We start from the raw sequence: 24,719 nt of genomic DNA, 5'->3' as shown, positions 1-24,719 counted from the left end.
GTCTTCTTTATTTTCCTAATTTCCTTTTCTACCTCATTTTTCTCCTTCCTCTTCTTCTTCTCTTCCTTTTGCATCTCCTTCCTGTGTTTGTTGTTCTTGAAATTTAGATGGTTAGTTGGTTTGATTTTCTGGCCGCCAACGCCTGGATCACAACGGCCGGTACAGGGTAATAAGTAAGCAGAAGCTGTATCGATAAATATCTCCTTATAAAACAAATAAAAAACCCTTACGACTACAAATAATTGTTTAGTGAATAATATCAATAAATCAGTGAGAATATTGAGTGCATAGATTGATTTCTATTTAGGTCCGTGTGCCATACTATCATACTATGTCAACAACGGCGGCTGTGTTCTCGTGATGGATGATCCTCTTATATATATTACAACTTTTAACTATAACCTCAGTCCATATATATTTATATAGTAAGCTAAACAAAAGGATCAATGTAAAAGCTGTGGTAAACTTACATTAATGTCAAAATAAAGTTTGACCTGAGACTTAACATATATGTTATGCCGAGGCATAATTTTGTATTATATTTTTTTGTAAACTATGTGTTTTTATTGTTTTCTGTCCCATGCAGCAGTTATTTGGGCAAATTTTGTGAAATTTTCGTGTATATATTGATGTATTAATTTTGTAAGAATATTCCAGAATGCATTGCATAATTTTTTATGATTTACTTATTATTGTAAGCCTCGATCAGAGTAGAACGTTCTAGAACCACTCAGGCTGTTGGTGATGCGTCTGACGAGACATACAAGCGGCAGTGAGCGGCCTTGGGTCAAAAAACAGATAAACTTGTCACCTGACTGACCATTTCATCTGGACTGTCATTAATTCACCCATTCATATCATAATTCATCCAAAAACCAAAACAACATCAAGAAAAAATAAGTAGACCATCAGAGTACCAAGAACAAGAAGACCATAAGAATACCAAGAAAAATAAATAAAACAAAGTAGTTATTCCATCAAAGTAATGAGTGCAAGAATAATGACCAAGAACAGAAGAAGTCTCAAGGACGATCCTGTAGAAGAAAGAAGACATCACTTCCGGCCGAAATAGCCAAAAGGCGAATTGGCCAGTTTTCTCCAAACAAGCCAAGCCTTGAGTCAGTCGATCGCTTCTGTTCATAGTATAAAGAATATGCCTAGCAGAACAAATGGAGACATTGTTGTGCAAGTATTGTGGAATTGTTGTGATTAATATAAAGTGAGAAGACTAAGGAGTTGTACACAGGTAGTGTGCTGACTACAGTATATATTCGAAGTGAGAAGTCAAGCGGTGAAGACATTACCCTGTTAAGTGTTGTGAAGAATCAGTGTTTATTAAAGAAGACTACAGTGCACAAGTGTGTTTCTGTGACCTGGTGGAAACCTACCTGCCAGTCGTCTACCTGTACACTGATACCGATCGTCGGGGAATTACCGGAGACTGGCGGGACAGCCAGTGGTGATTCGACAACACTTGTGAGATATCTACTGCTCCTGTACATACGACCCTGGCCGCTGGTAACCAGTGGTGGACGCTCAATCGGCGTCCTGGCTCACCGTACAGCGAGGCAGCCTACGACGTTGAACCCACCTATTTGTTTGCCTTTGTTTACACACTGAACCAATGTACAATAGTAATTTGTCTGACGATTTTGCAGAATAGATATCTGAAGATTTACCTCTGCCGACTGTATATAAGTAACCATTGCCAGCGACCACTACCAGCAACCGGTATATTCTGCCTCAATCTTCCCTCGCCTCCCTCTCACCCTACTTCGTGTATAAATAATTAATCATCTTGTATCGAGTCCATTTACCCTTGGCACATTGTAAGTCCAGTCTGATCTTGTCAAATAATCCCACTTTCATTGCCGGAATCTTATCTATTTCTCTTCCACATATTAACACAACACACTCAACACACATCACTGGGCCGCCCGCACTTACCTGCTGGTCTCTCGTTACATATCCACATCAAACTTGTATGTATATATTGGTCCTCTACTGCTACACATTATATCAGTTTCCGACAAAATGTAAATTTTCACATCACCCCCACAGTTCTGCTCAAAGTTGGAATAGTTTATATATTTTTTAAAATTCCATTAGAAATATCAATATCCATTTTATTGCAAAATATCACAAATTCAATTTCACTTACAGCGTCAGTCATCTCCACTGAGCCGTGTTGCCCAGACCATATCCAGCTCCCACACGCATTCAATTTCCTCATATTTGCATTCACGTTCGACGCAGCAAGCAGTCTTGTACACTCTGCCTCACCATCAGTGATGCCTCTCGTAAGTTTTTTTCCTTATAGCTAAAAAAAATTAAGGGTGTAACCAAATTATATTAAACTACAATTATTTAAATTTTAACCAATATAATTCTACAAAATGTACAAAGTACATAATACGTACACGAAAATAATAGATAATCAAATGAAAATAGACATTCGGTATTCTTCATTACAAAAGAAAATGAAATCTGTTGGTTGGACGATAGGAGACTAAAGTTCTAAATAAATCAAAGCAGAGACTTTACTTAATATTTAAACAAGTAGACTTGTACTGTAGTAATAGTTCAGTGTAGACTAGTAAGTAAGCAAGCAAATTTTAATTTTTGCTTCTACACTGCAGCAACTAAAAATCTATATTCATTTATTTTATTTATTTTTTTTATTTTTTTCAAAATGAAAGGAGAAAGATTCATGCTGTTTAGAGGGACGAAAGTGGCGAATTATGGGCAGCCAAAAGAACATTGTCATTCCTAAATATGAATCTTGAATAACAAAACAGAAAATTAATAAACATTCACAGTTCGGCGTTAAAATGTTTGTTTTATTTTAACCTAAACTATCTATCTGTTTACTACACTGCCTCCTTGTGTACCGTAAAAGGCTTAGTTAGTTAATATTCAGTGTGTTGTGTATACACTACTCGAAATGGACCATCAGGTTTACGGCACCCACTTTTTATAGCGATGGTTTATCATTATACAGCTACTGAAACTCATCTACATCCTCGTACAATTATTTCCTTGTTCCCCCCAAATTTTAACCCCAGCTGCTGTTATGAATCATTGCACATTGTTCACTAACTAAGAAGATGATCATGTTGTATAGATTATTTTCCTTTATCCAGTATTTCTTCGTTTTTTTATTCTCAACGACTTACTTTCTACTTAAATTTACAATGTTACTGAAGCTCTGTGTTCTTCGTCCACCAACCAACTGGCCTGCCGCACACCGCACCTCTCATCCTGTGCTCTGGCTGTGTAATATACTTCCTTCACTGTAATAAAGTTGTGTTATTGTTGTGTCCTTAGGGCCTTCGTATCCTAGTTATTACAGCTGGTAAACAATAATGTGCCACTTCACTGTCCTGAGTTGGTGTTCAGAGTTCGCACGATGCTATTTTTAGAACCTGTGTATGTAAAGAAAAGAAAATGTCTATAGACCTAAAATCAATATCAGGCCTATTCTAAACCTCTTAAATGCCTTCTTCACAAACATATACCCAAACAAGTTGTATAGAGATCATCGTTCAGCTGGTAGTCCCTGACATGACCTCAAGAGAAACGCCTTCTCGGTTCATTAGTCCCTGCTCACTGCACTCACTGTCGGAAGTTGTCAGTATCGTCCCACTGCCGAGACGCTACACAATTTTTTTTCTATCTAAGACACCGAATACCATGTGTATCGTTTTATCAGTTGTAATATTTAGTCACTCCTTATAGGAGCTTTGTACACAGGTGTGTGTGTGTGTGTGTGTGTTAAAAACAGGCCAGCTTATTTAATTTTAACTTGACACGTTCGTTCAGGAAGAATTTATTTCATCTTTGAGACATACGGTTAAATGGCCCATTGCCAACACTGAGTAAAATTGGAAGACTGATTCAATATTTATTAACCAGTGAAGAAACGATAAAAAAAAATGGCTTAGGTTAGTCGATAATCAAAATAAAATCTATCAACATACGAAATGATTAGAAAATAAAAAATGGATGGACCTTATTTGAATGAAACTCGTCAAGCCAGTAGGAAATTGGCCCGGGAAAACTGATTTGATCATCGAAAACGTATAGGTGAAGGGTGAGAGAGAGGGAAGAGTGATGAATTAGGTGGAGGCTGAGAGGTGAGTGGCTGGGTGTGTGCTTCCCTCCCCTCCTCTGCAGCACCTGGACGCTCTGGGGTGTTAGTGCTCAAAGCTTGCATTTATATTGTATAAATTTCAACACACGTTTTATTAACCTCCTACTCTCCCTTAGCTTGATATACCTGTTAGATATTAAAATATGTCACGATTATATAAACTTATTTCGTCATCGAGATTTAATGAATATGTACATTATTTCCTACGTTCATATTCACTGAGGATTCTATATAGTGTCATGAACGTTATATACAGCGTGATCTGTTTATCTTCACTATTGAAACATTATAGGGAAATGTGCTGTAATATTTTCGTTTTATAGTAAATACATTTGAGTCCGTACTGTAGATAAGTGTGTTAATGTTGTCTAGTGTATAGCTCCCCCCTGCTTCCTGCTAACCTCACTGTCTCTCCTGCCTATTTTGATGTCGCTGGACCCTCTCCCCGCGCATCTCCTCCCGCTGATAACGCTGTGTCGTCTGCTTTAACTGGTGTGGCTGATTTTCCTCCCGTCACACCTCACGCCCAATGTCATCTGTCGCTCGCTGGAGAACATTAATCCCACACTTAATAATACAAGATAATGGTGGTGACAGAACACTTCCTTGGGGTACTCCTCTCCACCCAAACTATAATATCATCGCCTTTCCTCACTTCCTGCTTGTCAAATATCTGATTATTTCTCCAATTTTGAACGATTTTCATGTTTTGAACTTTTTGTTGATGTTTTTTTTCACATTTTTCTCCTTATCTAAAACAGACACGAATCTCTGTATATTTCCATCACTATTTCTCATATCGTTATTCCTCACCATAAACTTAACCTCGCGTCTGTTGCTTTACTTAATATATTGAAGCTAAATGTTTCCCCCTCTTGATTTATTTACTAATTTCACCTTTAATAATTCTTAATCCAATTTTTTTTTGCTGTATCTAATCGCATCTTCGCTGAATGAGCTGTCAGCAACAACAGGCTTATGGTACGATTATCACACAGCACCCCAGAGCTTTCAGGCTTATGACAGAGGATTGTAATGATGAAAGCCCTGGGCCTCTTATTGATCATGTCAGCATCAGTGTCAAGTCGCAACATTATTTACCTTATATCTTGTTCTCTCATGCTAATTTATTTATTTTTTTAACATTTCAGGTACAGTTGTATCGTCTTCTCCCGGTGATTAAAAATGTTAATATCGTGAATATTTTTATTTGATTTTAACTCGTTGATATTTTACTATAATTATTATGTTTCTCGACCTCAGTATGGTGTTGGTTCACAGCTTAATGACGACCACAGCTGACGACACCACAGCTTAATAGGGACTTTGACCACTCCACAGCTTAATAGGGGCTTTGACCATACCACAGCTTAATAGATTATCTGAAGATACTACAGCTGACGTCAACACAGCTTAATGAAGACACTGACCACACCACAGCTTAATGAAGACACTAACTACAACATAGCTTAATGGAAACACTGACCACACCACAGCTTAATGAAGACACTAACTACACCACAACTTAATGAAGACACTGACTACACCACAGCTTAATGAAGACACTGACCACACCACAACTTAATGAAGACACTGACCACACCACAACTTAATGAAGACACTGACCACACCACAACTTAATGAAGACACTGACCACACCACAACTTAATGAAGACGCTAGACCATTAATTCACAACTTAATGAAGACACCTCCCGACCACATTACAACTTAATGAAGATTAATTCTTACGCACTGTTAAATCCTAATGAAGACGCTGGACACACCACAACTTAATGAAGACACCGACCACACTACAACTTAATGAAGACACTGACCACCTCACAACTTAATGAAGACACTGACCATTAACACAAATCAAAATGAAGACACTGACCACAATTCACACAACTTAATGAAGACACTAATTCATTAATTCACAACTTAATGAAGAAACACTGACCACACCACAACTTCTAATGAAGACACTGACTACACCACAACTTAATGAAGACACTGATCACACCACAACTTAATGAAGACACTGACCACACCACAACTTAATGAAGACACTGACCACACCACAACTTAATGAAGACACTGACCACACTACAACTTAATGAAGACGCTGACCACACCACAGCTTAATGAAGACACTGACCACACTACAACTTAATGAAGACGCTGACCACACCACAACTTAATGAAGACACTGACCACACTACAACTTAATGAAGACACTGACCACACCACAGCTTAATGGAAACACTGACTACACTACAGCTTAATGGAGACAATGACGTCCATAGCTTATTCTGAAGGCACTCACGTCGAACCCTTGTACTTACAGAACGATCTCCACCGCGCCATGCAGAGGTCTCAGTCAGCCCTCAGTCAACAGCTGATGATCCTCTCAGCTACCTTCATGTGTCTTGTCTTTACCAGGTGAGTCGCAGGTGTGCTAGGTGAGTCTCTGGTGTGCTAGGTGAGTCTTTGGTGTGCTAGGTGAGTCTTTGGTGTGCTAGGTGAGTCTTTGGTGTGCTAGGTGAGTCTCTGGTGTGCTAGGTGAGTCTCTGGTGTGCTAGGTGAGTCTTTGGTGTGCTAGGTGAGTCTTTGGTGTGCTAGGTGAGTCTTTGGTGTCCTAGGTGAGTCTTTGGTGTCCTAGGTGAGTCTTGGTGTGCTAGGTGAGTCTTTGGTGCCTTAGGTGAGTCTTGGTGTCCTAGTTGAGTCTTTGGTGTCCTAGGTGAGTCTTTTTGAAAAGGGGGTGAGTCCCTTGGTGTACTAGGGTGAGTCTTTGGTGTCCTAAAGCTGAGCCCTTGGTGTCCTAGGTGAGTCTTTGGTGTGCTAGGTGAGTCTTTGGTGTGCTAGGTGAGTCTTTGGTGTACTAGGTGAGTCTTTGGTGTGCTAGGTGAGTCTTTGGTGTGCTAGGTGAGTCTTTGGTGTGCTAGGTGAGTCTTTGGTGTGCTAGGTGAGTCTTTGGTGTGCTAGGTGAGTCTTAGATGTGTCGTGTCAGATGTGTGTCGTGACTACCAGGTGTGTGTCGTAGGAGTCAGGTGTGTTGGTTTTCAGGTATGTGTTGTTTTGTTAGGTAACTCTTTGACTCTCCTTTATTATGTAACTCATTCCTGTAACTCATGTACTTTGTAACTCACTCCTGTAACTCATTTACTTTGCAACTCACTCCTGTAACTCCTCTACTTTGTAACTCACTCCTGTAACTCATTTACTTTGTAACTCACTCCTGTAACTCTTGTTTACTACACTATATATGCAACACTACACTGCACAGCCTCTCCCCACTACACTGCACAGCCTCTCCCCACTACACTACACAGCCTCTCCCCACTACACTACACAGCCTCTCCCCACTACACAGCCTCTCCCCACTACACTACACAGCCTCTCCCCACTACACCACAGAAAACACACCACAGCCTCCCCACCACACCACACAGCCCTCCCCACCACACCACACAGCCTCTCACCACACCACACAGCCTCCCCACCACAACCACACAGCCTCTCCCCCACCACACCACACAGCCTCCCCACCACACCACACAGCCTCCTCCCACTACACTGCAGCCTCCCACTACACCACACAGCCTCTCCCACCACACAGCCTCACACTACACAGCCTCCCCCACCACACCTCTCACACGCCTCTCCCCACCACACCACACACAGCCTCCCCACCACTACACACAGCCTCTCCCCCACCACACCACACAGCCTCTCCCCACCACACCACACAGCCTCTCCCACACTACACTACACAGCCTCCCCACTACACCCACAGCCCCCACTACACAGCCTCTCCCCACTACACCACACCCTCATAACCCGTGTCTCTCTGTGTGTCGTCAGCGTGTGTGGGATCCAACACTTCCAGCGGGCGGGTCACCGGCATCTCAACCTCTTCCAGGCGGTCTATTACGTGATCGTCACCTTCTCCACCGTCGGCTATGGAGACTTCGTGCCCGACATCTGGCCCTCTCAGTTGTTTATGGTCATTATGATCTGTGTGGCTCTTATCGTCCTCCCCACACAGGTATTGTTCTCCCCACACAGGTATTGTTCTCCATACCACACACAGGTATTGTTCTCCCCACACAGGTATTGTTCTCCCCACACAGGTATTGTTCTCCCCACACAGGTATTGTTCTCCCCACACAGGTATTGTTCTCCCCACACAGGTATTGTTCTCCCCACACAGGTATTGTTCTCCCCCACAGGTATTGTTCTCCCCAGGTATTGTTCTCCCCACACAGGTATTGTTCTCCCCACACAGGTATTGTTCTCCCCCCCCAGGTATTGTTCTCCCCCAGGTATTGTTCTCCCCACTCCCACACAGGTATTGTTCTCCCCACACAGGTATTGTTCTCCCCATACAGGTATTGTTCTCCCCCACACAGGTATTGTTCTCCCCCACACAGGTATTGTTCTCCCCACACAGGTATTGTTCTTCCCACACAAGTGATGTCCTCCCCGTACAGGTGATGTCCTCCCTACACAGATAATATCCTCCCCACCCAGGTATTCTCCTCCCCAACCTGATATTGTCCTCCCCTCCCTGCTATTATCCTCCCCACACAAGTAATATCCTCCCAACCCTGGTAAATTCCTCCCTGAGCAGGTGTGATACTCCCCACCCGCCCGAGCTCCCCGCCGTCCTCCACACAGCGCCTCGTCTCAGGAAATTATTTATTGAATGGTTTAATGAGGTGGTGGTGGTGATAGGTTCACCCCTTAGTGTGATGGATAGGGAAATAACGTGTGTGGGGTGTGTGTGTGGCCATGTGGATGGGGTTACGTGCGTGTATTGGATGTGGGTAAGGACTCTGGTGTGATGTGGGTAGGTGATTCTGAAGAGACAATGCCTAAAGTGATGTCTTCCCTGACTCACTATGGCGACCAAGATGTATCCCTCCCCCTCCTCCTTCCCGCCTCACTCCTCAGACAAGACAGTTATCAGAAGTTACTCCACCTCCCCACCCCTTCAACCAACCCTACCCCTTCCACCTTCCCTCCACCATCCCTACCCCTTCCACCATCCCCTCCACCATCCCCACCCTTCCACCTTCCCTCCACCATCCCTACCCTTCCACCTTCCCCTCCACCTCTATCCTTCACCTCCTCCCCTCTCCCCCTCCTCTACTTCTCCTTCAGTTATTTTCTGGTCTATAGTCACGAAATTGAGGCATATGTTGTCTCAAATTCGTTCTTTCTTAGTCGCTTGGACGTGAAATAGGCGGCAACCATCAACAGCCTCCCTCATGTGACGTGTGGGGGATACATCAGATGTTGTTTCCTCACCAGATGTTGTTCCCTCACCAGGTGTTGTTCCCTCACTAGGTGTTGTTCCTTCGCCAGGTGTTGCTCTCTCACCAGGTGTTGCTCCCTCATCAGGTGTTGCTCCCTCACTGGTGTTGTTCCTTCGCCAGGTGTTGCTCTCTCACCAGGTGTTGCTCCCTCACCAGGTGTTGCTCCTCACCAGGTGTTGCTCCCTCACTAGGTGTTGTTCCTTCGCCAGGTGTTGCTCTCTCACCAGGTGTTGCTCCTCACCAGGTGTTGCTCCCTCACCAGGTGTTGTTCCCTCACTAGGTGTTGTTCCTTCGCCAGGTGTTGCTCTCTGGTGCTCCTCATCAGGTGTTGCTCTCTCCTTCGCCAGGTGTTGCTCTCTCACCAGGTGTTGCTCCCTCACCAGGTGTTGCTCCCTCCTGAGTGTTGCAGTGTTGTTCCTTCGCCAGGCTGCTCTCTCACCAGGTGTTGCTCCCTCATCAGGTGTTGCTCCCCTCACCAGGTGTTGTTCCTTCGCCAGGTGTTGCTCTCTCACCGGTGTTGCTCCCTCACCAGGTGTTGCTCTCTCACCAGGTGTTGCTCCCTCATCAGGTGTTGCTCCTCATCAGGTGTTGCTCCCTCACCAGGTGTTGCTCTCTCACCAGGTGTTGCTCCTCATCAGGTGTTGCTCCCTCACTAGGTGTTGTTCCGCCAGGTGTTGCTCTCCACCAGGTGTTGCTCCCTCACCAGGTGTTGCTCCCTCACCAGGTATGTTGCTCCCTCACCAGGTGCTCACCAGGTGTTGCTCCCTCACCAGGTGTTGCTCTCTCATCAGGTGTTGCTCCCTCACTAGGTGTTGTTCCTTCGCCAGGTGTTGCTCTCTCACCCAGGTGTTGCTCCCTCACCAGGTGTTGCTCCCTCACCAGGTGTTGCTCCCTCACCAGGTGTTGTTCCTTCACCAGGTGTTGTTCCTTCGCCAGGTGTTGCTCCTTCGCCAGGTGTGTCTCCTCACCAGGTGTTGCTCCCTCATCAGGTGTTGCTCCCTCACCAGGTGTTGCTCCCTCACCAGGTGTTGCTCCCTCACCAGGTGTTGCTCCCTCACCAGGTGTTGCTCCCTCACCAGGTGTTGCTCCCTCACCAGGTGTTGTTCCTTCGCCAGGTGTTGTTCCTTCGCCAGGTGTGTCTCCCTCACCCCGTAGGTCACATTCCCAGCACCTTGTACCATTTTCTCTCAACGTACCACATTATCCAAGTCTTGAAATGATTAGTATACATGGAAAAATGCATACATACATACATACATACATACATACATACATACATACATACATACATACATACATACATACATACGTTTTCAGTAAGTACTAATAGTCCACTCGAACGAAATTTTCCTGTTCTAACTCTCAGGTAAGTCAGTGTAAGTAGTGACGCTGCTCCTTACCTTCCTCGTCCTGTTGTTGTTCAGTTGTGTGTGATGTGATTACAGTTTGGGTGTATAAATACTTTTAGAAGCTTGGGGGAGGGGGGTAGAGGAGGGTGAATAAGCAACGCGTGGTCATTGTACACCTTCCACAGTGCCATCTTCCCCACAAAGTCGCCTTGTAGGCCATTAAGGTGATTGGTGCCACACTCAGGTGGACTCACACAAGACGTTACCTCTGTCATGACTCAACAAGTAATGAAAGTTTAATATTTCCCTCAAGAAAACAGAGTGTCACTTTATAATGCCAGTGAAGACGACAGAGCGGTGAGAGAACTTACACTATGAGATGAACAGTGTCGCCCCAGCCAGTGTTTAGTGCCTCCTGGGACAATAAAACCCGCCACATATCACGTCTCCTTCTAGCAGTCGTATTCTTTGTTCCTTGGTTACTTCCACACAGTCACTCAACTCTTCCTAGCAGCTCCTAAAATTTCTTTTGTGTATGTCTGAGCTGGAAACTGCCTTTGTTTACGCCGGCAGAAAGAGCTGAGAGTTGTGGTGAGGACTGACAGCGGCGCTCCAGTCTTGTCCCACCACCTCGGCTTTCCTTGGTTTAACGTGGCTTGGTGCTGTATCATTGTAAGTACGAGTGTTGTTTATGTAAGTAGAGTTTTACTTGTAGATAAAAAGTAAATAAGAAATATAAGGTAGACAGAGGAATGTAATTAAATATATATTTAATAAATCAGTGTAATAAATAAGATAAATACCTGATTTATATCAAAACGTTTCGAAATTATTCGCCTGAGAAAGTTTCAAAGGTCATCCTCCTGGAGAAATGAGCCGTGTGTTGCGAGCGGAGGAGCCAGCCAGGGAAACAAGACCTGTGGATTCAGGCGTGTAATGGCGCCGGACTTTTCTTATATAATTTATAAAAGAGGAAAATAAGAACAAGAAAACGATGAGAGTTGAGGTTTATGATATTGGTGTGTTTTTTTTGGGTTTTTTTTTACAAATAATGTGACCGTAGGTGAAGGAGGTCCCCGCGGAAGCGTCCTCACATTACGTCATAAGTCTGCAGTTATAACACCTGGGGAGCCTCAGTCCAGACTATCAGCAGGACAGTCAAGCTGTATAAGTACTGTAAACACCTAAGTCGACCATCTTCCTCGATCATTTAAAATAATCAGTGAGTATTACCTGCGATGATCCCTGGGGTAGTAACGCGACCAGCAAACTTCAGCAGTAATCTCACATAATAATTATTTAAACCGAAATTTAAATAAAATCTGAAGTTATGTGTAAAATTATAAAGTAGAAACTAAATTTAACAATGACGGCAGACGGACACCCTCCGAACTGTTGGCGGGAGTGGGAAATATACAGCAGATAACTGTCTCTGGCCGTTGAGGACACCACTATCACGTATCAACAGGTCTTCTCCAGTTGAATGGTTATTTCAGTCTACACCTGGCGCTTTACTTTTATTAATCTTGCTTATAGCTTGAGGCAAAAGATATAAGCCTGGGAGGGATGGTCCAGCACCGGCAACCCGAGGAAGACAGGTCACAGGTTATGGATGAGAGACAACACCCTCGGGACGCTCCAACCTGATGCAGGGACGGTCCTAGATCCATCTACGTCAAGTTAGGTAGTGAAAAGTGGTAGTGGCATTGAGGGTTCACCCACCCAGTGTTTCTGAGCGATTGTGTATTGTGGGCAGACTACTTTGGTGGGCGCCAAAAACCTCTTCAGTCCGCTCAACAAGAGTGTCGAGATCAGTAGAGCGCTGGGCTGACTGAGACCAGTTGAAGGTGTATGTTACGGGTGTGGTGTACACACAAAGCCGCCCAGGAGGTATTGTATGTGTCAAGAACCCGGGTGAAATTTTGTACATTGTTTATTGATCACCTTTACAGACTCAGTTAACTTAAAACTTCATATTAATCTTGGAGGGAGGCGGTAACCCGTCACGAAGGTGCTGGTGTAGAGTTAATGTTAGCCGGGAGTGATCGGGTTCAGTAGTGTCACTCGAAAGTACTTCAGTGTAAGTGGTGTAGAACTAATTGTCTTGTTAACAGTACAGGTAATAGGACCGAAGGTTGATTGTTCCACGGAGACGATTAGTGTTGAGAGTACAGAGTGGATTCAAGAGTTCTTTTATCAAACCTCACATTGTTCATGTCGGAAGGATTGATTCACGGAGTCAGACGGAGTTTTTTTTTATCATGACCCATCTCGTTCCTCTGGCGTCTCTCTGGTCCATGGACACGTCGCCTCTGAAGTTTGAAACACCTGACCCCCGCGAGTTCTTTAGCCTTGGCAGGGGATGAGTTTCGGCAATTAGTCGTTGGTCATTCATACTCATTAACCAGACCATCACTGTTGGTGCCTGAACGACCATTGCCTCTCCTGGTGGTGGTCGTATGAACCAGTAGTTGCGGTACCGTTCTCGAGTCATGAAGTGAATTCTCCGTCACTCAGGTTTAACAGTCATACGGGAGCGGCGACGGTGATGTAGACGGGGAAGCTTTGTATGGGTCCTGAGGCTGTCATCCTCAAGAGACCTGGAAGAGATCCTCGAAAGTAACTCTTGTGTACTTGATGCTGTGGTGGGTGGTGGTGGTGGTGGTGGTGTGATGGTGGGCGTAGGCGGTATTGGGGGAGTGGTTGGTGTAGGTGTTAGGGGTGTGGTGGTGGGTGTAGGTAGTGTTAACGTTGTGGTGTTAAAGGTGTGGTGATGGGTGTAGGTAGGGTCGCCACACCTCACAGTTCACGGGTTTAGTATAGTACTGTGCTCTCAGAACCAACACAACACACCAACACACACGAGGAGGCTAATGACACTAACACACGAACCAACACACGCACAGCACATGTTTGTTTTTCATTAAACTAACATGTGAACACAAACAAAAGATTACTTGCTCGTATATATATATATATATATATATATATATATATATATATATATATATATATATATATATATATATATATATATATATATATAACGGGACTTCTACATACAATCAACACCTCAACCCGCCAGGTGTTGATTGTATGCAGAAGTCCGGGTGCTATTGGGCTAATGAAATATATATGGATCCTCGTGTTTCGAAGCCGGATTTGGTAAAACGTTACTCTGACCACCTACGTGATACGGGTAGTCCCCATTAGAGGTTCACGGCGCCATAAGCTCGTTGAACAGGCTTTGTGTGAAATATAACAAAGTCTAAGATTGCTTTTAGTATCCTGTTGGTCCAGCAGTTAGCGTTCCCCGGTCACATTCATGGGCTAGTGGGCCGTGGGTTCGAGTCCTGGCGGGTTGAGGTGTTGATTGTGTGTGTGTATATATATATATATATATATATATATATATATATATATATATATATATATATATATATATATATATATATAATACGGAATGTCAAGTTTACGTCATCATTACTTATATCAAGGGTCTAAATTAAGCTTTTAAATTTGGTGATTGTATTGAACGAGAAATTTCGTTTTAATGGAAATGATTAACAAGAGAAACTGAACCATAAAATTTTACACAAACAGATACGTCAACCACATAATGTACTGTACTGTACTGTACATTGATATGGGCAAAGAATCACATGAACTTTTTCTGAAAACACTGGTGTACTGTACATCATTGTGTGTTATAACTAAACATCGACATGTAACTGCGATACATCGTCACTAACAGCTACACCATCAGGGTGGAAATCCTGGACTGAGTTTCATCTTTCTTGACGAGTGAAGGAAGGAGGCTGGGGAGGGGGGGGGGGTGTTCCTCGAGACGGCAGCTGACCCGCCCAAGACGCCTCCACGCAGGAAAATCCTCACTATTGGTATAAGTACACAGCCCAGACGGCCCTTATGGTCCCCCTCTGTCACCAGCAGCGGGTCGTGGGTGTCGTCTCTCAACAATATCACCACGTGTCCTGCAGTGTCCTTTGTTCTTTCTGAATCCTAATATAATGTGATGTGTCAACAACCGTGAATATGTTCATTTAATGATGTGACACTCGGCAGGTGATAACTACTGGTCGAGGTGTGAGGTATAGAAGTCAACAGTAAATGTCGTGTGTCTACTGTCTGACCCGACATTAATAGGAAGAGAAACCTCGTATATATACCTGGGTATGGCAGATGATGGTAGTGTGGCCCTGGTATGGCAGATGATGGTAGTGTGGCCCTGGTATGGCAGATGATGGTAGTGTGGCACCTAATATGGCAGATGATGGTAGTGCGGCCCTGGTATGGCAGATGATGTAGTGTGGCACCTAATGGTGATGGCAGATGATGGCACCTAATATGGCAGATGATGGTAGTGCGGCCTGGTATGGCAGATGATGGTAGTGTGGCACCTAATATGGCAGATGGCCCTGGTATGGCAGATGATGGTAGTGTGGCCCTGGTATGGCAGATGATGGTAGTGTGGCCCTGGTATGGCAGATGATGGTAGTGGCACCTATGGCGGCAGATGGTGGTAGTGTGGCCCTGGTATGGCAGATGATGGTAGTGCACCTAATATGGCAGATGATGGTGATGGCAGATGATGGTAGATGTATGGCAGATGATGGTAGTGTGGCACCTAATATGGCAGATGATGGTAGTGTGGCCCTGGTATGGCAGATGATGGTAGTGTGGCCCTGGTATGGCAGATGATGGTAGTGTGGCCCTGGTATGGCAGATGATGGTAGTGTGGCCCTGGTATGGCAGATGATGGTAGTGTGGCCCTGGTATGGCAGATGATGGTAGTGTGGCCCTGGTATGGCACCTTACTCTACAACGTTAAAGGTCTGTGAAGGTGAATAACAACGCCACTAGCTGGGAGGGAGGCGATAATGACCACTCTGTCACGCCCACCACGACTCACTGCTTCGGCAAAAACAAAACACGAACACAATCCCTGAAAAACAAAATCTAACTTGCTTTTATTTTCTGTGTTAAAAGATCCTATAGAAGTTGGTGAGTTAATGTTATTGTTGAGAATAAAAGAGAAAAATGAGGAAGATATTGAATTTATGTAAGCACGAGTTAGTGTGATTGATATAGTGATTTACTTGTTGTGGTTAATGTTATTTTGGTGGATGGGTTTCACTGGTTACTGGATGGAGTTGAGTGGACGAGCTCGACCGATTTAAAAAAAGTATTATTATTAGTAGTAGTAGTATCAGTATTATTATTGTTATAATTATTGTTATTATTATTGTTATTATTATTGTCATTATTATTATTGTCATTATTATTATTGTTATTATTATTGTCATTATTATTATTATTATTATTATTATTATTATTATTATTATTATTATTGTCATTATTATTATTGTTATTATTATTATTATTTTTATTATTGTTATTATTATTATTATTATTATTATTATTATTATTATTATTATTATTATTATTATTATTATTTAGGTGATCCCAGTCACATATAAATGTCGTTTCAAATTCATTTAATTTTGCTTTTCAAACATTCCTTTCCCACACAAACACACACCTCCTTACTCCTCCCCACACCCACATCTCCTTACCCCTCCCCACACCCACATCTCCACCCCTCCCACATCTCCCTTCCCCACATCTCTCCCCACCCCTCCTTACCCACACACCCACATCTCCCACTCCTCCCCCACACCCACATCTCCCCACCCTCCCCACACACACACATCTCCCCACCCCCTCCCTTACACCCACATCTCCCCACACCCCCTCCCCCACATCCCACCCTCCCCACACACCCCACATCTCCTTACCCCTCCCCACACCCCATCTCCCACCCTCCCACACCCACATCTCCCCACCCCTCCCCACACCCACATTTCCCCACCCCCTCCCCACACCCACACATCTCCTTACCCTCCCCCACACACCCACATCTCCCCACCCTCCCCACACACACCCATCTCCTTACCCCTCCCCACACCCACATCTCCTTACCCCCTCCCCACACACCCACATCTCTTACACACCCATCTCCCCCCCTCCCCACACCCACATCTGTCCTTCCCCACACCCACATCTCCCACACACACACATCTCCTTACCCCTCCCCACACCCACATCTCCTTACCCTCCCCACCACCCACATCTCCCTTACCCCTCTCCCACACCCACATCTCCTTACCCCTCCCCACACCACATCACACACCCACATTCCTTACTCCCTCCCCACACCCATCTCTTGCCCCTCCCCACACACCCACATCTCCTTCCCTCCCCCACACCCACATCTCCTTACCCCTCCCCACACACCCACATCTCCTTACCCCTCCCCACACCCACATCTCCTTACCCCTCCCCATACACAAAATCCCCAGGGCCGGAAGAAATCTTCCCTCGAGCTTTGAAAGAGTGTAAGGAACAGATTAGCGGACCTCTCGTAAATTTATTTACAAAATCATTAGACACTGGAGTTGTGCCAGACTTGTGGAAACAGGCAAATGTAGTACAGTACCCATATTAAAAAGGGGAGACAGAGCATCAGCGTCAAATTACCGGCCGATTACTTTGACGTCAGTAGTGGGGAAATTTCTCGAATCAATTATAGCAGATAGCATCCGATCGCATCTAGAGAAAAACAAATTAATCTACGACTCTCAACATGGGTTTACAAAGGGAAAATCTTGTCTAACAAATCTGCTGACGTCTTTTAGGAAAGTCTTCGAGGTAGTAGATAATGAGGAAACTTACGATGTTATTTACTTAGACTTTAGCAAAGCGTTTGACAGAGTACCGCATCAGAGGCTTCTGAGAAAAGTTAAGGCTCATGGTATTCAGGGGAAAGTTTTAAATTGGATAAAATCATGGCTCACCGATAGAACACAGAGGGTCGGCGAAGATGGTGTTAAATCTGAGTGGGGCTGTGTAACCAGTGGGGTTCCCCAGGGGTCAGTACTGGGCACCAAAATAGGGCGACAGTTTAATTCAGGGCAGGATGCAAATGCACTACAGGAGGATTTAAATAAACTGCATGAGTGGTCAGAAAAATGGCAAATGAAATTCAACACCAGCAAGTGCAACGTACTTAATATTGGAAGAACATATAATGGCACTGTATACAGCCTTAACAACATCAACCGAGAGAAGTCGACTTGTGAAAGAGACTTAGGGGTACTTGTAAGCCCGGACCTACGGCCTAGAGAAAAAAGCGTTAATGTTCGAAATAAGACAGAGTATTGGGTTTTATATCTAGAAATGTAAGTAATAAGAGTGCGGAGGTCATATTGCAACTATATCTTTTACGCTCGCCAGGCCGCACCTCGATTATGCTGTTCAGTTCTGGTGCCTTTATTATAGAATGGATATCAATTCACTGGAGTCGGTGCAGCGAAGAATGATGAAAATGATTCCGGGACTTAGAAACCTTCCATATCAAGATAGATTAAAGAAACTAAACTTGCATTCCCTAGAAAGACGAAGAGTGCGGTGAGATATGATAGAAGTATTTAAGTGGGTGAAAGGAATCAATAAAGGAAGTATAGATAAAGTTCTCATAATATCCGAGCAGGATAGGACTCGTAGCAACGGATTTAATATGGATAAGTTTAGGTTTAGGAGGGAGATAGGAAGAAACTGGTTCACAAATAGGGTAGTGGACGAGTGGAACAAGCTTGGCAACTTTGTAGTAAGTGCTGTAATGCTGGAAAGTTTTAAAAGGAGGCTAGATAGATTCATGGATGATGGAGAGTGGTAGTAACTCTCGGCAGGCCAACCGGCCAACCCCTCCCCACACACACATAAACCTCTTGACACTGCTCTCCCACTCCCACAGGTTCACTTGACTGCTCGGGGACGCACCTAGCTATTAAAAAAGATTATTTATACATATAATATAGTGTAAGTAACTGCATATATCAAAGCATTACACAGGTATACGACGGTGTGAATAACGAATATCCTTCAGTAGTAAAGTGTGGGAAGAATGAAGAGCAGTAAGGTCGTAAGCCTCAGGTGATACTTGTGTGATTTGATTTTTTTTTTGGGGGGGGGGGGCCAGGAGAATGTGTGCGCGTGTGTGCTTGCCCCCTCTTTCTTGCCTCACCGTCTCCTCACCCTCACCTCCCACTACCTTCACTGATTAATAGGGCAATTCCACGTGACCATCCTGACGTCAGGTAGGTGAGGCGGATCCCTGTAAGAGAAGCACCGAGGAACCTTGACTTGACTCGTGTCCCCAGGCAGTGAAGGAACCTCCCTCCTCGTGTGGGTTACTGTCAACACCGCCCCTCCCCCCTCGCCTGTTGAAGCCTCCCATAATAACATAACATAACAACAACAAACCTTTTCTTGGCCAACTGACCACGTGCGGCCCTGGCAGACGTACGAGTATATGAGGGAAATAGAGCCATGATTGTCTGAGGGAAATAGAGCCATGATTGTCTGAGGGAAATAGAGCCATGATTGTCTGAGGGAAATAGAGCCATGATTGTCTGAGGGAAATAGAGCCATGATTGTCTGTGGGAAATAGAGCCATGATTATCTGAGGGAAATAGAGCCATGATTGTCTGAGGGAAATAGAGCCATGATTGTCTGTGGGAAATAGAGCCATGATTGTCTGAGGGAAATAGAGCCATGATTGTCTGAGGGAAATAGAGCCATGATTGTCTGAGGGAAATAGAGCCATGATTGTCTGAAATAGTCATGATTGTCTGTGGTCTTGCCATGATTGTCTGAGGGAAATAGAGCCATGATTGTCTGAGGGAAATAGAGCCATGATAAAATCTTGCTCTTAGTATTTGGCGTTTTGATGACAGCAGAAAAATACAACACAAGTTTTCATTACATCAAGAAACTGTCTGTTGAAGTGACTGTCAACCAACTGAGGCGAGTGAGTACATGATGTAGTGTAGTGATTATGATACAACCAAACTATACACGTTACCTGAGAGTCACTTGGCTAACATACACCTTCCACTACACATCGGATTTCTTTTAATTTTTTTTGTAAGTTCCTAAGTTCTTGGCGTTATTTTGCATTTTACGTTTTTGATAATTAATCTTTACCCTTGTGATCTCTACTGCCATGTGTTTGTGGAGGTTAAATGAGATGAATATTTTTAGATAAATTATATTTAAAGATGATTTACCACCCAGGACGTGACCCCCAGAAGGGACCCCCCAGAGGACCTGACGTGACCCCCCCCTTGAGAGGACCTGACGTGACCCCCCTTAGAGGACCTGACGTGACCCCCCCCTTGGACTGAGGACCTGACGTGACCCCCCCCCTTAGAGGACCTGACGTGACCCCCTTAGAGGGACCTGACGTGACCCCCCCTTAGAGGACCTGACGTGACCCCCAGAGGGACCTGATGCCCCCCCCTTGAGGACCTGACGTGACCCCCCCTTAGGGACCTGACGCCCCTTGAGGGACCTGACGACCCCCCCTTAGAGGACCTGACGTGACCCCCCCTTAGAGGACCTGACGACCCCCTTAGACCTGACCCCCCTTAGAGGGACCTGACCCCCCCTTAGAGGGACCTGAGAGGGACCTGACGTGACCCCTTAGAGGGACCTGACGTTAGAGGACCTGACCCCTTGGAGACCTGACCCCCCCCCCTTAGAGGGACCTGACGTGACCCCCCCCTGTGACCCCCCTTAGAGGGACCTGACGTGACCCCCCCTTAGAGGACCTGACGGCCCCCCCCCTTAGAGGACCTGACGTGACCCCCCCCCTTAGAGGACCTGACGTGAGGGACCTGACCCCCCCCTTAGAGGACCTGACGTGACCCCTGACGTGACCCCCCCTTAGAGGGACCTGAGCTGACCCCCCCTTGAGGACCTGACGTGACCCCCCTTAGGGACCTGACAACTGACCCCCCCCCCCTTAGAGGGCTGACCTGACCTGACCCCCCCTTGGGACCCCACGTGACCGGGGACCTGACGTGAGCCCCCCCCTTGAGGGACCTGACGGCCCCCCCTTAGAGGACCTGGCGAAGGGACCTGACCCCCCCCCTGAGAGGACCTGAGACCTGAGACCCCCCCTCTTAGAGGGACCTGACGTGACCCCCTTAGGGGAGGACCTGACCCCCCTTAGAGGACCTGACGTGACCCCCCTTAGGGGACCTGACTGACCCCCCCCACCCTAGAGGACCTGACGTGACCCCCTGAGGACCTGACGTGACCCCCCTGACCTGTGAGAGGGACCTGACGTGACCCTGAGGGACTACCTGACCCCCCCTAGTGAGAGAGGACCTGACGGCCATGAACCTGACGTGACCCCCTCCTGAAGGGACCTGCCAGAGGACCTGACGTGACTAGAGGACCTGACGTGACCCCCCCTGATGACCTGACCCTCTAGGGACCTGACGACTAGAGGACCTGACGTGACCCACCCTAGAGGACCTGACGTGACCCCCCCTAGAGGACCTGACGTGTCTTTGCGTGTTGTGACCACCAGGAAGATAATAACTCGTCATCTCCTAGGGTGTATGATGACTCTTCTCTCTCTTCTTATCCTTTTCTCTTATTCTCTACTTCGCTTCTCTTATTTATTTTTCTCTTTTCTCTCCATCTCCTCATTTCCTCTACATCTCCTCCTCTCTCCCTCTCGTACCTCCTCTCTCACACGTCGTTGTTGTTTACAGTTCGAGCAGCTGGCCTTCACGTGGATGGAGAGGAAGAAGCTCGGAGGGACGTACTCAGCACACCGGGCACAGAGTGAGCGTCATGTGGTCGTCTGCTCCACCAACCTTCAAGCCGACACTATCATGGACTTCCTTAACGAGTTCTACGCCCATCCGCACTTACAGGTCAGGGAGTCTCTTTAGCCACACTTACAGGTCAGGGAGTCTCTTTGGCTATATTTACAGGTCAGGGAGTCTCTTTGGCTATACTTACAGGTCAGGGAGTCTCTTTGGCTATACTTACAGGTCAGGGAGTCTCTTTGGCTATACTTACAGGTCAGGGAGTCTCTTTGGCTATACTTACAGGTCAGGGAGTCTCTTTGGCTATACTTACAGGTCAGGGAGTCTCTTTGGCTATACTTACAAGTCAAGGAGTCTCTTTGGCTATACTTACACTTATTGGTCAGGGAGTCTCTTTGGCCACACTTACAGGTCATGGAGTCTCTTTGGCCACACTTACAATCACAGGTCAGGGAATCTCTTTGGCCACACTTAGAAGTCAGGGAGTTTCTTTGGCTATACTTACACTTATAGGTCAGGGAGTCTCTTCGGCCACACATATACATACAGGTCAGGGAGTTTCTTGACACAGTGTAGAGACAATGGTAGATTAAATACAGTGTAGAGACAATGGTTGATTAAATACAGTGTAGAGACAATGGTTGATTAAATACACTGTAGAGACAATGGTTGATATAAACACAGTATAAAAACAATAACATTATTACACTAGACTACAGCAGCCTATGATTGACCCCGCAGGATTACTTCGTCGTGTTGTTATCGCCGATGGAGTTAGATCCTACGATGAAGATGATCCTACAGGTACCAATGTGGGCATGGCGCGTCATATACATCCAAGGGTCGTGTCTTGGAACGGGGACCTGACACGGGCTAGGATGAGTGAAGCTGAGGCGTGTTTCATCCTCGCTGCCAGACTTCTATGCTGATAAGACCGCCGCTGTGAGTATATCTGATGATTCTATAGTTATTGGCTGATGATGGTGGGGGGTGAATCATTCAAGTAGTTGTATTATTCGCGACATATATTATTTATGGGTGTTTTTATTCATGTGATTTACTGTATATTATTCATGTGATTTATATTATTCATGAGGTTTATATTATTCATGAGGTTTGTGTTATTCATGGTTTAAGTTATTCATGTGATTTATATTATTCATGAGAGTTGTGTTATTCATGAGGTTTGTGTTATACAGTACATACATGAGTTGCATTATCCAGGACAGTTGTAACGTTCATAACACTTATACTACAGTACCAGCTGCATGGCCTGTTACTATATTTTCACCACCTAGCCTGCTACCCATCACTAACACCACCCACATCACTAAACTCCACAACTCTCTCTGGGTTAGATTTTAAGTGCACACACACACACACACACACACAAGGGTCGTCCCACCACCACCACCTCCTCATATGATTCTCCGCCCTCCCCAGGGACAGGACACACCATCCCAAGGTCGTGGAAGGACTTCTTGCTCCTAACGTGCCCAGTACATTACAGGTGTTCCGGCCGGAGAACAAGCTGCACGTGAAGTTCGCCGAGCACGTAGTTTGTGAGGACGAGTTTAAGTACGCCTTGCTGGCCAACAACTGCATGAGTCCAGGCATCTCTACCCTGGTGACACTGCTCCTACACCTCCGCGGCCAGTGAGTATTATCCCTGTTTTCCTGTTCTATATCTTACTACACACCTGCCCTACACCTCCCATTGATAAAGAGTACTGGCCACACCTGTTCTGCACCTTCCATAGCTAAAGAGTAGTAGCCACACCTGCCTAACACCTTTCACTAGTAAACACTGTACTGACCACACCTGTTCAACACCTCCTGTAGTCACTATATATGGAAAAAAAATTATCCTGAAAACCTCCCACTGTAATATACCGTCTTACTGACCAGGTAGCTCAGGTAAGAAAATGTTGATACTTGACCTAGGAGACAGTGACCCCTGACCTTGGAGACAATGACCTCTTACCTAGGAGACAGTGACCCCCTCACCTTGGAAACAATGACCCCCTGACCTAGGAAACAATGACCCCCTTACCTAGGCTTGTAGGCCAACGTACCGTAAAGGAAATGATCTGACCAAATCTAAATATCTTTCTGCGATAAATTAGATCGGTGTCATAAACCAAAGAAATGCCTGGAAAAAAGAGATAAACAAAAGTACTCTAACTAACGAGGAAGAAAACACAGAAAAACAACTTATGGGAGATGAACAGGTAATTAATTAGGATTATACAGTACAGGCATCCTTTAGGTGTGTCTTCCCTTACCAAGGAACATGACTCCTCTTGTTAGCTGGAAGAGACCTAAACCTATCCCAGCAGCGTCTCCCTTAATCAGATGAACTGCTGGCCCGAGACGTGAACCTGATTTTTGGTTGGCTTAGGTTAGGTTGGGTTGGCTTAGGTTAGGGTGGGTTGGGTTGGGATGGGTTAGGTTAGGTTGGAGGTTAGGTTAGGTTAGGTTGGGTTGGCTTAGGTTAGGGTGGGTGTGACTCAGACTCTTAGAATTACTTAATGTTGATGCACCACCGCCATTATACGAAGGGGCGGCGTGTAGTTGTACTCAGGCACTAACTGTCCGCTTATGTTGTGGCCTTCACCTCGACACCACCACCATCCTCCTCCTCTATGGTCTTCCCCTCCATCCATCCGTCCCTCTCCTCCTTTTATCAACTTAGGAGAGTAGTTCGTTCCCTCGCAGCCAGACATATCTCAAATATTCCAAACTTTGTTGTTTCACTTTTGTTATATCGTCCATGATATTCGTCTTCCTCCTCGTGTCTTCATTTCAGATTCTGTTTAGTCTCGACTACCTGGGAGCTTCATTACACAGTCTGTTGAAACATCCTCTCAGTTATCTTACCTGGTTCTGTGTGTCCTAGTTTACCGAGTTGTTGATTACTTCGATACTTGGAGGACTTATGATATATTGTAGATGTTCTTGTCAATGGTTACCTCTCTCACTGTAATTGTAGAGTGTTGTCCTGTGCTCTGGATCTTCGCAGTTCCCGCCAGATAAATGCTTTGGTTACATCTGATTTAACACAGTTTTATTTATGTAAAATTTTAATGGTGTTCTGGTTCTGTATCAATACTTTTAACTGCCGTTTTTAATGTAGTGATTTTCAGTGCACCAATTTCCACTCTCATTTGTCACTCAAGTTGTTTTCCA

At 45.2% G+C, this 24,719-nt stretch overlaps 1 protein-coding gene across 1 annotated transcript in view; it reads left to right on the top strand.

Annotated features, from left to right (window-relative positions):
- The window catches only part of LOC121863323 (potassium channel subfamily T member 2-like), a 103,771-nt gene extending 81,304 nt beyond the window's left edge, over nt 1-22,467 (top strand). The window contains exons 6-9 of the mRNA XM_042361946.1: nt 6,502-6,596; nt 8,019-8,202; nt 21,471-21,635; nt 22,272-22,467. Coding sequence (XP_042217880.1) covers nt 6,502-6,596; nt 8,019-8,202; nt 21,471-21,635; nt 22,272-22,397 — 570 coding nt within the window. The 3' untranslated portion in view covers nt 22,398-22,467. The remainder of the gene's footprint in view (nt 1-6,501; nt 6,597-8,018; nt 8,203-21,470; nt 21,636-22,271) is intronic.
- The last annotated feature ends 2,252 nt before the right edge of the window (nt 22,468-24,719 follow it).

The sequence above is a fragment of the Homarus americanus genome, unplaced genomic scaffold (genome assembly GCF_018991925.1).
Source record: "Homarus americanus isolate GMGI-L3 unplaced genomic scaffold, GMGI_Hamer_2.0 scaffold46197, whole genome shotgun sequence".
NCBI lineage: Eukaryota > Metazoa > Arthropoda > Malacostraca > Decapoda > Nephropidae > Homarus > Homarus americanus.
Note: the sequence above shows the minus strand (reverse complement) of the source record. Positions and strands in the feature narration are given on the sequence as shown.